The sequence below is a fragment of the Protobothrops mucrosquamatus genome, unplaced genomic scaffold, assembly GCF_001527695.2.
Source record: "Protobothrops mucrosquamatus isolate PMUCROS unplaced genomic scaffold, P.Mucros_1.0 scaffold226, whole genome shotgun sequence".
NCBI lineage: Eukaryota > Metazoa > Chordata > Lepidosauria > Squamata > Viperidae > Protobothrops > Protobothrops mucrosquamatus.
This window is the reverse complement of record NW_015386577.1, coordinates 1,013,059-1,028,248: the sequence shown is the minus strand read 5'-3', so window position 1 is coordinate 1,028,248 and position 15,190 is coordinate 1,013,059. Positions and strand designations below refer to the sequence as shown.

Genomic DNA, 15,190 nt, shown 5'->3' with positions numbered 1-15,190 from the left:
GCATTCAGAAGTATACACACAAACATACTTACACTACTGTTCAACAAATTATCTGGAAAAATTAATTAAATGCAAGTGACGACTGTTGCTATCACAAAACAATTAGCTATTAATAAAGCATCATTTGAGAATCAGTCATATGCTTAAGTTACACATTAAACCCTTAAATTAGGTTTTTGGCAAAAAGTTTGGATTTTTTGCCTAAAATCTTACTGAACTTGGCATGAGCCAGTCAGATGTAAACCTAGATACAGGACAATCTATTTTGAACTACTCTAAACTATTACTTGCTGGAGTAGCAATCAGATCTACATTTTTGCCATGGAACTGTTAGATACACACTTAGATTCATGGGAACACAACATTTATTATACATAAATGCATTGTTGTATATGCTTACCACAATATACAGTATTAGCACCTGTAAATATTCTGTGATGAGTCAGTGCTGCAGTGACTCTGTGAATGGGAGGAAATATACACGAAATACACACTTCTGTAAGTCTGACAATATTTACTGAAGTTTGTGTATCTCTCAATATCTCAGCAGACAATTTCTTTTATTTTGCCAATATTTAAATTTTATCCCCATTTCCAAACTGAGAAGGGCTCTAACTTTAGCTCAGTTCAATGTTTTATTGTTGGCTGTTTCAGAAGAAATATATAAAAAAATACTTTATTGTGCCAAGGAAATTTATGATTCTCTTTTGATCAGAAGCAGTGTTTTAGATTTAGTATTTTAGTGTTACTATTACTACTTTTATTTTAGACTCAGTTTTACTTAAATTACTTTTTGTTACTCTTATATCAAAGAAGTCACTTGAAATGATATCTTCTTATTTGTATTTTTAACTCTTTTGTTTGATTGCTTTTGTTTCATGCTGGTTATTGACTGAACTAAAAACTGACTACTGTATAGTGCAATCTGTGTGTGTGTGTGTGAGAGAGAGAGAGAGAGAGAAAGAGAAAGAGAGAGAGAGAGAGAGAGAGAATGAATATTATGAGAGCAAAATAACATCTTTAAGCATACACCAATCCTTCATTATGAGTAAGTTTTAAAGCAAGAAAACAAGCAAAGCAAAACAGTTCATTCAGTTCAGACGACCGTGCATTACATATATAATATGATGTTACCTGCAACTGCTGGGAACTGTCATTAAGATTGTCTTCCCGCCTCCTTGCTTCTTCCAACATTTGTGCACTCTTTTTCTTCTCCACCTGTTCTTTGTGCTTTAAATTTGCTACCTTCTTATTCTGATCTTTAATTTGCCTACAAAGAGGAAACCAAATAGTCAAACATTTGTGCAACCTACATATATTTGAAAATAGCAAGTACTGTAAGGGAATTTTCGCATTCAATACAGGATAACTTAAATGATACCTAATTCTCCAGTTTTAGAAATAACCAGCATTTCCTTCTGCTATCTCATTTCTAGATGTAACCCAAGGTTAATAATTTCTACCACTCTGATTAAACACTATATATGGGGTTTCTCCTATAACTGAAAACAATTTGCTTGTTTTTTATTCCTATTTGAACTTACAAATTCTGGTCCTTGAAATGCTAACTTGTTTGCTTGCAATTCTACGAAGGTTGGAAATTCATTTTTTATAGATTTTGACCAAAAAGATTGTAATTCCAATGAACACAAACAGATCACTCCTGCATGCACACACACACACATATACAATCAATTCCTACTCAAGATTCCAAGCTAGAAATTTTTTTAATATGCAAAAAAATACTGAGAATTATTACAAAACTACATTAATAATTTACTTGAAAACCACTGGAGATTTAATAAAAAGAAAATCCTACTTAGGTATCAGTTTTTTTAAAAGGAAAAAAGGAGTCGATGGTGCATTTGTATGGAACCTCTAAAATATACTTCAAGAACTGATGCTAATTAGGAAAGCTATTCACTGAAGAAATCTGTTTCTTGTCAACACTCCAAGCAAGGTAAAATTTTGCAGAACTGGTTACTTATTAATATTATGGTTCTTTGAGTAGCCACTTCTGAGTTCCCACAAATGGACTCTCTAGCTGTGCAGAACTCCTATTTGGAACATTCCTAAGCTTAGGAATTTTGATGAGTCTTCCACATGCTTCCGGCACACTTTTCACTAATCTTCCTAGCTGCCATCAAACTCTTTGCACCAGTTGATTCTCATGAATGGGTGAATAGTGGACATGGGTGAGTGATCACAAAGTATAGGAAGAAAAGATCCTTCTCCCAAATGCCACATCTCTCTATACATCCATAATATTTGGATATTGTGACCAAGTACAGGCTTAACAGTTTTGGCAAAGAATGTACTGAAGGAAATCCAGAGGGTTGTCACAGCTGTGTCTAAACAATTTCCTTAACGTGACTTGGACACTGCTAATTTTCTAGATCACAGCAATTCCTTATGATGGTTACAACTCTTTTAAGAACTGCTACAATGATAACTCGTCCCCAAAACAGGAACTGATCTCTGCCACAACTGGTAATTATTCAGCAAAAGGCCACTGCTCTAAAGGCATCAAGAGAGTCCAAATATTGCTCCAAGCGATAGGATGTGTGTCTGTATGTGGGTGGAATGTCCTGGCTCAGATGAATGAGACACAGTCTGTGGTAGAAATGAGATCTCAGGAGGCAAAATTAGCTTGCCTTCATGCATGACATACACTGCACATTGAATAATATGTTAGCTCAACTGGCCACCAAAATTAAAAAGGCAGTTTTCCAAGACAGCAAATGCTTGTGACCTTGTCTGAGGGCAATTCTTTATGAGGATTAGTCAATGCCATCAAGCCTTCTCCATCTGGTTCAGCATCTGAACCAGAATTAGTCTTTACTACCAGAACTTTCTGTCCAGGAATCTGATCACCACTGCCATGGTAGTGTGGTAGCTATTCATCGTTTTGATGAGTTAAATATGAGAACTCAGAGAGGCACGGAAGCACTCACTTGTAAAGGAGAACAACTTAAAAATAAGGCAGCCTAAGATGTCTCGATGTCCTGGCCTCACAAGCAGCTCTTATCTGGGCTACAATCCCATTAAAATTTTATAAGGTTTATCTGTAAACTGTGAATTCCATCCAAGTTTCATTCGAACAGAAACAGCATTTAAAGGAGCAAGTAAGAGAGAGAACCAGAAACAATCCAAGTCAAGTTGCAGAAAGGATCCAAAAATAGATTGGACAGTCACAGAGGCCTTAATGGACCAGCCATGTCTCTAGACTGCTTCTGAAATACCAGGAGACTAAATTCTCCTGACTAACCCTGATCACGGTGTGCCTCCTTTAGCAATAAATCCTAACTAGTCCTGGTCAGTTCCCACTATTAGTACAGCCAAACATTCTTATGCCTGGCTGCTTATGCTCTATTTTCAGATGCACTGTTCTCAAGAATTGGATGGAGGAGGCTCATGGTCTGGAACAGTTCAGAGCACAAGAGTGGTACAGCTGGTTGCTGGCTTAGCATTACTGATGGGGCCTGGCAGCACGGAGTGACTACTGAAATGCATCTTCCTGATCATCTTCCACATCTGAAGACGCTGGATAGTTTTGCAGCCAAATCAGATTTAACAGGGAAGGGAAATCTTGCAACCAGATAAAATCTAATGAATATCATGTGAGGAATGGTGGGAACTTATAGCTTTTAATTTAAAATTTTCTGCTTGAGAGTAGTTCAGAATTGGAAACAATGTGTACTGCTTTCAGGCTTATATAACTGTTCCTGTTACCATTTTGCCTTGAATTGTCTGTTGTCCTGCTGGCTGCCTAACTGCCTGATGAACTTTATCTCCTGGTGTCCAAACTGTGATTCTGCTCTCTTGTTTATCTTCTGGACTCTCTCTTACGAGTCAGGTTGGTTGAGTTTTAGACTTCTCAACTACTTACTTTACTATGAAGCTCTCTGGTTGTGAATATTTTTTTTTCTGAATTAGCATTCCATATTCCTGACCCTAATCCACGAAAGGACAGCTGTTGAGTTGATGCAGACTCACTGAGGAAATTCACTGCAGTTGAATTTTGTGTTTTCAAGAGGAAAATCAATGCTCTTATAGTAGGGACACCAGACTGATAAGGAGGGACTGAGAAACTGCTTAGTTGTCTGCTCCCAGAGAACTGTTCTTAGGTGGAAAGAGTAATTAATCTGGCCTGTTTAGTGAACATCTGACAGTGCAGATGGCATTATAAAGTATGCTAATCTCCAAGAAAGAAATAGGTATATTTTTTAATTTTTATTTTTAAAAATCTTTCCTACCAGAAGGACAGAAATCACCTCAGAACACTGGCTCTTGCAAGCGGGGTGCTCCAAGAATTTTGAAGGGTCAAAATCCAACTCCTCACTGAGCATAATATATATGTGAAATGAAAAAGAAAAGAAAACTCTTCAGTGAAGAGTTAATACAGAAATGGATAAAAAAAGCCCTATCATTAAGAGAAAATAATTTGGAGAAGTTTGTCTAAACATGGTGCTACTGTTGAACAAGAACGAGAGTAATTGGAGACATACTAGTGTCACCTACAGTGCATCTCTCTCCACCCCCCTTCCTCTCTTCTGAAAATCCAGATGTGTTACACTAAGTCTCTGAAGAAGAATTAAATGATTCTGCAGAATGTAATTATATTGAATTCTAGTAGTATTCAACTATAAGCTGAGTGCTAAAGTCAACAGCTGTATGTAGTGCATTTTATTTTTAAAATGAATACTTGTGTTGATTTACCAATGCTCAGATGCTTTAAATTCTTTTAGAAATATGGCCATCACTTTCAGAGAGCTTTAGAATGAACTATGGAAGTTGTACATCCCTTTACAACAGAAAAAGGGGAGTTTAAATATTGATCAAAGACAAGTTATAAAAAAAAATCTACACACTTGGGAGGTAGAACTTCTAATGACCTGTCAGGAAACAGCAATTTATTTTCTGTGTTGTGTATCCTTACAGAACAATAGGTTAAAAGGGGAAAGAGAAATGAATAGAAGTTCTTCATGAACAAAGCTCCTATACTACAAATTACAGAATCCTTTAATCTTCACGATCCATTAGCAGCTGCACTAAAAGGAGAGAGAGAGACAGAGAGGGAAAGAGAAAGAAAAAAACCTCTAATCCTAGACAGGGAAACCAAGTTCCAACATTGTATTGTACTTTTTTGTGTTCTTCCAGCAAAGGAAAAAATATTAAAACCTGGATCCCAAATATATAATTCTTGGATTTCAGATGAGGATTTACATGACTGAAAGATCCTTTGGGCACACCCCAAACAAGAAATTATAGAAGTTACCTTCTTGCACTCTGTTTCAATTAAGGTTATAGGACTCCTAACTGAGGAAAATCTGATAAACTTTGTTTGAAAAGAGCAAATAAAACTATTCATAGTAAGTCTCCATTAGCTCCTACTCCCATATGCAGGACCTTAATGGAGAAGATACTAAACAGTATGGTAGAGCAGCACCAGCCTGTTCTTTGCAGATGCAACGAAGGTATGGATATAGGAGCTCTTTTGTTCATCTACAGCTCTGGCACAGGATATTAAATGCCCCCCCCCCCAAAAGGCCCTGATCTTTGATTGTACCAATTTGTTGCAAGAGTACCTCTACTTGCGGTCTTACCCTCTGCCATGTCCTTTGCTGCTCTCAATTCCCTTTGATCACTTAAAAGCAGCAGTATCATTTGCTTGGCCTATCTCCATATTTCTCAAACCATCCATGACTTTGAACATATCATCAACAGACAAGGAGAAATTCCTCAAGCACATTCTAAAGTCCAAATCTATCAAGTCCTTTGGTTGGACCATTTTAGCTGGTTTGTTCCTTTGCAGAGGTTCCTAACAGCTGACATTCCAAACCTGACCAGAAAGTGATCTCTCCATGACAATAGATTTATAGATAGCTCCCCCATTTTTATATTATCTATACAGCCAAACAGAATAACATAAACAACTTGTATCATGCTGTACGTGTGGGGCTGGGACAGATCTGTGGGTATTCTGGGCCACTTAAGGGTCACTTAAATCCCTCAAGATAATATGCATAAGGTAGTTTAAAGGCAAACCATCTCAGCTAGCTCAATAAGATTGTGTGCAACAGGATGCACAGTATCCTGCCTGGATCCTTACACTGTCTCAAACAAACGCAGCAGAAAATGTAGCAGCAAATAATTAAAATTTGCAGACTGTCAGAAGCATCTTCTGGCCAGGAAGATGGAACTCCCACAGGCCACGACTACTACTTTCTGCTCCTCTGGCAGTGAAAAACAATAAAATCCAGCTGTATTAAATAAATATAACAAGAAAAAAGTAAGCACTTAAAAATATTTCAGAATGACATGAAAAATGCATTATAAAATAACCATTAGCTGTAGCGCCTTTATAAGAGGACTCCCTAACCTGGACTGAAAGCCAATAAGGTGGCAGATCGCAGTAATTTTCAATCTGCGAGACCACCAAGGAAAGCAAAAAAAGCAAATGCTTTTTTTTTATTTCAATGTGGAAATGATTTGCTTTTCAGCAGTACAATCAAATATATATGGTAATGGAATTCCTGATTGTCCTCTGACCAGAAGAATAAATGAACAGGGTGAAGACAAGAGTTCTCATGCAGTGGATAAGATTGCTACCTTACTTATGCCAATGGCCCTTAAGATCTTTCATCATAAATTAAGACTACTATTTTAATGGAACATTTTTATATGAAGAGAAGCAATCGGGGGGGGGGGGCACTGAAAATTCTATCTGAAGTATCCAGGTTTGTGTCTATCTGATTGTGTGTGTATGTGTGTCTCTGTGTGTGCACACACACATGCGCATACTATAGTTATATCATGAATTTCCTACTATGTAGAAGTTTTCTGAATGCCCTTTACATGGCAAAGGATACGAAAACCAGAATAGTAGTCTGTAATATAACAACGTTTAAGAATTGCTGTTTTAAGATAAGTGAGGCTTTAAAAGCTGTTAGCCAAATAATGACTATTCAGCTATATACATTATTAGACATTTGGATATTCTTTGATTAGATATTGTTTTGACCTTGCTTGCTTTGGCAGATGACCCAGAGAAGATTACAGCCTTGCCTGCATCCTATCTGTTCTCTTGACAATTAACCGAAGAGGTTTCCTGACATATAAGATATGGAAGGCTCTTCTCTTTGCAAGTATGCCATCTATGGAAGGAAACTAGAAGCGTAATGTCATATTTAGATCGTATCTTTTACCAGCAGCAGAAAGCTCTAAAGTGGCCAGAGAATCCCCAAAATTTTATCTCAATGTGTTAACCATATGCTAGTAAGAAATATAAATTTTTAAAATCAGGAAAGTAAAATATTTCAGCAGGCGACTGAAAAATTTACTCATTTTTACAATCTTCATAGTTTCTTGCTACTCTTTTCAGTAAGATAGCTGTTGGGGGTTTCCTCTCTTTTAATTGTTGATTATTTTATTCTCTTGGTTCCAACAGCTCAAATGCCTGCGACTCGTTGCAGGGAACCAAGAATTAAAAGCAAAAAAGAAGAAAGTAGGAAATAAACCTTCTGGAAATAGGAAAATAAACGACATGTTTCTTATGGAAGGTACAGCGCTGTGATTATTTCATATCTCACTATTCAATTTTAGCACAAATTTCTACAGATTTAGCTAGGAAATCTGACCCTAATAAGGGAAAGATGGGCAAAGATATCAGGAAGATTTGCAAGAGGCTTGATTGATTGATTGATTGATTGATTGATTGATTGATTAGGTGCTGTGAAGTCAGCATCAACTCTCAATGGCCACACAGATACATTTTCTCTGAGATGATTAGTCCTCAATTTACCTTTTACGTCTCTAAGTAGTGCATTCATTACTGCTGAATTTGATTAGAAAAGTGGAAGGAAAAAGAAGACGATGATCAGTGGGAAGGTAGGTGGACCTATCTGCCTTGGTAGTAATCATCCTCTTTTCTTTCTTTCCACTCTTCCCAGCACTGTGGACCTCTCAAGGAAGCTAGACATGTTCAAAATGTAACAGGTTAAACCTGATAATTTATGTTTCAAGTGAGAACTTTGGATTGATTTATACTGTTATTTATTCATGATTCGTAGCTATTCAATGTATTTTCAGGAATGTTCTTTAACCCCCAAATTCACAGAAGGTATACATAGTACATCAGTCCAATTTTAAGAAACTCCGATTTTCTGTCCTTTCATTCTGCATGTAGAACTGTCAAATATAGAAGTAAAATGATGTAAACCTTCCAGCACCATAATTTTCAAAGTGGCTGCAAAGAGAGTACCCATATAGTAAAAGTATGAAAGAGGCAAATGCTCTAAATTGGGGAATGAGGGTTTACTGAGGTGATTACCAATGGATGAAAGATAACCAATCAATGTCTTCAGATAGAGTCCAGCTCTATAACTTTATAGGGTGTCATTTATGCACAAAGCAGGAAAGGAAAATTCAACAGCAGAATTTCTGTCAAGGTAGGACAAGGACTCTGTACTAGCAATCATAGGGAAAAAAAATTATAATCTGAGGGATGAAAATACAGATACTTCCGAGGAAGAAGAAATAAAAACAAGGCACCAGATTTTAAAGGGAGAGGTATTATGGAAGGAAGGTCAGATAGAAAAGTGAGGAAGATATGAACATCCCCTCCCCCATTTTGCTTTTTGTTTTTAATAGGACTGCGTCGTAGGGAAGGAACAAGACAATCCATTCACCCCTTCTGATTTTTTCCCCCTCTCTAGATGGTTCTAGAATGAACAAGTTCTTTCTTCCTTCATTTTGTTTCGTTAACGTAAACACATTTTCTTAAAGCACCACGAAACACTGTTCTTTTATCTCCCCCCCAGGTGCCAAAAAAGTCATAAAGGGGGCTCCAACAGAAGCAAGAGGTGCTGGCATATCTCTCTCTTCTTGGGCAGTACATCTTTGGGTTTTGGTGAAAGGAAGAAAGAAGCCTTAAACTCAGTAAAAGAAGATGGCAAGAAACATTAGGAGAAGCTAGAACTTTAGAAGACCAACAGAAAGAAACGGAAGGCAGCCCATTATGGAGGTAAAGCAAAAATAGAAAAACAAAGCCTGGGAAAACTGAATTTTTCACCAAGTTTAAACCTTTCAGCGGGCAGAGTTACAAAAACAATCTATGAGGAACCAGCAGTATAACGGCATGTGGCAATGATCTAAGAAGACAGGAGAGAGAGTGAGAGAGCCACAGACTAGACAACTAGCATGTAAGAGATGTCTCAGCCCACAGAAAGGTGGAATGGCCTGGTTTCAGAAGGGAGACTCCCTAATTTTCTGGAGAATAAATAAAAAAAAATAAAGGAAAGGAGAAATACTTTCAGTCTTGCAAGACGTAGCCTAAAAATAGAGTTAGTATTTCTAGTTGTGCTTTTTTGTCTGGCTCAGCATACTAAAAAGCAGAGACATCACCCTGCCAACAAAAGTGCGTATAGTCAACGACATGGTTTTTCCAGTTGCAATGTATGGATGTGAAAGTTGGACCATAAGAAAGTTTGAGCGACAAAGAATTGAGGCCTTTGAACTATGGTGCTGGAGAAGACTCCTGTGAGTCCCCTGGACTGCAAGGCAATCAAATGGTAAGTCCTAGAGGAGATCAACCCCGACTGCTCTTTAGAAGGCCAGATCCTGAAGTTGAAACTCAAATACTTTGGCCACCTAATGAGAAGGAAGAACTCACTGGAGAAGAGCCTAATGCTGGGAAAGATTGAGGGCAACAGAAGAAGGGGACGACAGAGAATGAGGTGGCTGGATGGAGTCACTGAAGCAGTAGGCGTGAGCTTAAATGGACTCCAGAAGATGGTAGAGGACAGGAAGGCCTGGAGGAATGTTGTCCATGGGGTCGTGATGGGTCGGACATGACTTCACAATTAACAACAACAACAACAAATAATTGCAAGGCTAATAAGTAGATTAGCACACAATCTGTTGGGAGAAGACACAGGGGGAAAAGATGGGGAGGTTGGGTGGTAAGAATGGCTGACAGGAGCCTACCAACATCTAAAGCAGGCCTGCGCAATAAGCAGCACCATCAAGAAGCCTGTGAAGCTGGCTGGCATTTTTAAAAAGTCAATTCACTTCCCATCAAAAGACAGGCTGCTGAGTAGCTCCAAGCCTCACTGCCAACAACTGCAGCACTGCAACCCCTCTGCTAGCTGCCAAACAGTCAATCAGTTTGCCAGGTATTCCTTGGTGGCCTGCAAAGATTTTTAAGTCATCCATGTGGCTCCTTCTCCGCTACTAATTGCACAGGTTTGATCTAAAGAGACAACCCCCACTTTTGCAGAGAATTGTGTAACTGCTTACTTCGCGCATAGCTTTCTGTGTTTTCATATTTAAAGTTCAAAATGGGAACAAAATATACCTCAAGCACTTTGTAAATAAGTGAATAAGATAAAAACAAACAAACACCAAGCCAGATGATAAGGAAGTAGGAATTAAACAGGCACAGGAATAAGACAGATAAAGGCTTCATTTTTGTTAAGAACAAAGCAATATAAAGACATCCCTGCAAGAGTGAAACAGAATTCTGCTCCATTGTCTCTATATGAAAAAAATGAACCTATGACATTATCTGCTTTGTAATATTGTTAAAATGTTAAAATCCATTTCCCATTTCTTTTCAGCTATCCCCAAGATAAAGTTTAAATGTTAAAAAGCTGCCATGCTTTGGACAAATATTAACGTGGCACTATTAAGGTGAAAACCTATGAGTCGAACAGGAGTTCTCTTTCTCAGCTTTTGCCACAAGTCCTTGTCATTTTCTTGCCCTGCTACTATTCCTTTTTCCATTGCATTTATAAGACATGGTATCCAATGCCAATAAAAACAATGTTCCTTTAAAAGTCACAAAACTATAACTAGACTGTTGTATGTGTGCCAGGAAGAAGTCCCAAATGGGTTTTTAGAGAAGATTGGGTGGATTTTATTTCCGGAAACCAGGAAACTCAAATCTTAAAAACAAATTTCATATACAGGTAACTATACAGGAAAGGAAAAGGAAGTAGAACTGAAAATGGTCAGAGAGGGATAGAAGACAATTTTGCATCTAATCCTTAATAAGGATTGTAATAAAATTCAAAGGTACAAACATCTAGAAGCATTTTCATTTCTATAATTCAATTCTTAGAATTTCGTATGTGAAGGGAGTCACTGAACTTTATTAATATTACAGTATTAGAAGACAAAAAGATTGTAAATCTATAATTCTGCATGATGGGACATGCAAATGAGATCCAGATTTACAAGGTTTAAAATCTATACTTTTGGATGTAAAACTCTTAATTTTGACTATTTACCAAAGTAAATTGAATAACTGTTTACACCTACTTTTTTTCTTACACTGAGGTTTTTCCTTGAACAGTTATTTTAGGAATGTGGTTACTTTAAAAATATTATAAGTATTTTATTTATTTATTAAGATTTATATAGCAAATCTACGAAAGCTAGTTCTGATTTTAGAAATCCAAGAATGAAACCCACTTTGAATCCCAAATGTTAGTGGTTTCAATAAAATGCTACTGAAGACAAAATATAATTGTAATCAATTGTTCAGCAATAATGATACGTTTTTAAATTTTCCCCCACTACATGTGATGAAAACAGAGAGTTTTACTGTTAGTTTTATTTCCCAAGTTTATCCTCCCCTATATATGAGTAAATGGAGTTAATACCAAGAGGGAGGCTAATCGATAGCTCAACACAGACTTTTATTGTAAGTCTGCTTATACAAATATTTTTAGAATTTTAATAATATCCTTTCAATCATTCTTGAAACCTGCAAAGAGGAAAACGTGACTGGCATCATATTCAGTAGTCTATATTCTTGAGGGTCATTTTTCAAACATCTATCAGTACATCAACGTGCTTTCTTTTTAAAAGGATGCTCAACTGGTTAATTGAACAGTTATGATTAACGGCATAAAAGCATTTCTCTTCTTGTATCCCATGCTTTTTCAAATATTTATTACATTGAGGTATTACATTTATAGAGCCATTAACTAACATTCCTCTCATATACAGGATCACACCAAATATTTTAGCAAATAAAAATGATGGAACATTTTTTGAGGTAAACCAAATACATTTTTCAAAGACCTGATACCATGTATAATACATAACAAACTGTGATGAGGGTGGGATTGTTACAAAGTTTTGAAGCATGACGGAGCTTTTGAAATGATAAATGAAGTTATACAAACACTGAACCAAAAGCTAATAATAAACAATTAAAATAAACAATCAAACTAAATATTAGTTTAAGTTTGGCAAATGGTTTTGTTATTGGCCTCTCTTCTCCGTGATCAGAAAGGAAGATAAATGAATATGAGAGAGATGAAAACTGCACAGAAAAAAATCCCAAAGATGCTTTTCCACGAGGCAATTGGACTTTGTTTTCCTTTGAAGATGTTTCGATTCTCATCCAAGAAGCTTCTTCAGCTGTTGCTTCATGGGAAAGCATCTCTGGGATAACTATGACCTGGATGACTGAGAATCTCCATAGACATGCACAGAAAATATTATGTCAGCGAGATGATGAAGGAAAAAAAACTTATCCACCCTTTCCTACTTATCACACTACTAAGAACACTGCCAATATCTGAATAAAGCAAATTTTTTATCTGTTGTGCAGAAAACCATCAGTTTAAGATTTTTAATTTCTTTTTTTTTTATAGGAAAAAAGAGCTGCTGTGTTGCATCACAAATTTCAGATGTAGCAGTCTAATAAAATATTTAAATTAACATACTGACCTTGAAGTGAGGCTGAAGCAAGAAGCAAGTCCAAGGTAAGGAAGGAGAAACAGAAAGTTAGAGAAAGATTTAATGAGAAACACACTCCAAACTTGGCACATCAAGAAGAGCGACAGAAAAGCAGCACAGTGTCAGAAAGCAGAGCCAGAAAGCAAGGTAAGACATTTTCAGTCAAATCTCAATATCTGAGAATGTTTCTGCCATCTAATTAGATCAGTGTTTTTCAACCTTGACAATTTTAAGGCATGTGGACTTCAACTCCCAGAATTCCACAGCCAGCAATGCTGGCTGTGGAATTCTGGGAGTTTGAAGTCCACATGCCTTAAAATTGTCAAGGTTGAGAAACACTGAATTAGATGATATGTTTTCATACATAACATGTGATTCCAAGAGTCACTTTTGGCAAGATGGGCAGCATATAATTTAATAATAGTAATAATAATTTTAAAAAAAAAACTATTCCAGGACTCACCCTCCAAAAATGATACTGAAAGAATACTCAGTGCACTGTGTGGATCACAATGGAAAGCTAAGATTTAGGAAATGTTCTTATCTTAGATGGCGGGAAAGTTAAAATCCTGACAATACTAAGTTCCTTTTGGTTGTTCCTCAATCAAATCTAACATTTATTTAAAAAAAATATCTCAAAGAGGAAGCCAAATTTAATAAGAGGACAGAGATTAGGTGAAACTGAGGTTTCATACGTTGCTCATAAAGCAACATATGTGTGAACAATCTTAAGTAATATATGAATATTAGATTTCATTAGAAATACTGTATTTCATATTATTCTCAAGTTACCTATTATTCAAGTCCAACTTGGAGATGCAGAGGTGAGGTGCAATAGGGAAAAAAACAATAATAGTCATACTCTGTCCTCTTATTTAGTATTAACAATTCAGTGTTGACAATAGTTTCTAATATATATGTTAGCAATATAAAGTTATTTAAAAAGGTTATACAACCTGAATTGATACAATGGATTTTGTTTATCAAAGGTGATACGGGGAAGCCGTGCCCACCCCATTGCCGGCAATGGCAAAACAGTCCCGATATGTCGCGCGACGTCATGTGACGTCGCGAGATTGACATGTCTGCTCTAGAGTCCTAAAAGTACACTTCTGAAGAATAGTACTTTTTATCTGGACAATAACAGAAATATCCTTTTTATTTGTGGTAATACAGAAGAAGAATAAGTATCTCTGATTAACACAAATATTGGATATTTCAGGGAGGAACGTTTAAAAAGATTTTGTATTAATGCCAACTGAACTGTTGGCAACAAATCAATTTTGTTTGTTAAAGAGAAATTCAGTAAAAACTAACACACACACACACATTCCAAAGTACTGTATTATATATAACTCTGAACTTTTCATAATGTATAAGGGAGTTTCAGATTCTGAGTTATCACAATTCCTTAAATGATCATAACTGGAGGTTTTTAAGAAGAGACTAGACAGTCACTTGTCTGAAATGGTATAGGTTCTACTGCTTGAGCAGGGGGCTGGACTAGAAGACCTCCAAGGCCCCCTCCAGCTCTATTCTATTCTATTCTATTCTATTCTATTCTATTCTATTCTATTCTACTCTACCCCATTCTCATTTCCAGTGCCTTATTTACTTTTATTTATATTTGTTCTTATAGTTAAAAAAACCCACCTTTGATTCACACAAAAACCCCTTGATTCATACAAAGAGGATGCTGCAAATGCTCTATGCTTCACTATGCTCTTACAATAGTTTCCTCAATTTTGTACTTATTTGCACATGGATTCAAAATTAATGAAGAGATAGTATTGGGAATTTTATTCACAGCAATATTATGAATTTACAGCCGCAGCACTGGACCGAGTCGTGCCGCTGCGGCCTCTGACCCGTCGTAGATCTCAATTAGCCCCTTGGTTTACTGAGGAGCTGAGAGAGATGAAACGCCGGAAAAGACGCCTAGAGAGCAGTTGGAGGACGTCCCGAACCGAATTCGACCGAACACAGGTAAGGAGACATATTAGATCTTACCTTGTGGCGATGAGGGTGGCGAGGTCTAACTACTACTCCACCCTCATTGCGTCATCAGATAACCGCCCGGCCTCCCTCTTCAGGGTGACCCGCTCCCTTCTTCAACTGAGGGGGGGGACCCCCTGGCGGGGAAGGCTGAGGAGTTCGCACAATATCTGCATGACAAAGTCGCTCGGATCCGAGAGGGTTTGGACTCCGACTGGGTGGCCCCGGGGGAGGTGACAGGAGCAGGTCTTGAGACTGTTGTTTGGGAGGAGTTTGACTCTGTGACTCCCGATGACGTGGACAGGGTCCTGGGGAGACTGAATGCAACCACATGTTTACTGGATCCGTGTCCCTCCTGGCTGGTACTGGCGGCTCGGGAGGGTACACGAGCCTGGCTTCAGGGAATTATAAACGCTTCTCTGTGGGAGGGTGCCTTTCCCAC

General features: G+C 37.4%; 1 protein-coding gene across 2 annotated transcripts in view; it reads right to left on the bottom strand.

Annotated features, from left to right (window-relative positions):
- ERC1 (ELKS/RAB6-interacting/CAST family member 1) overlaps positions 1–15,190 on the bottom strand; it is a 125,245-nt gene that overhangs the window by 71,322 nt on the left and 38,733 nt on the right. For both annotated transcript variants that reach the window (XM_015814174.1, XM_015814175.1), the window contains one exon: positions 1,135–1,270. In XM_015814174.1, the coding sequence (XP_015669660.1) occupies positions 1,135–1,270 (136 nt within the window). The remainder of the gene's footprint in view (positions 1–1,134; positions 1,271–15,190) is intronic.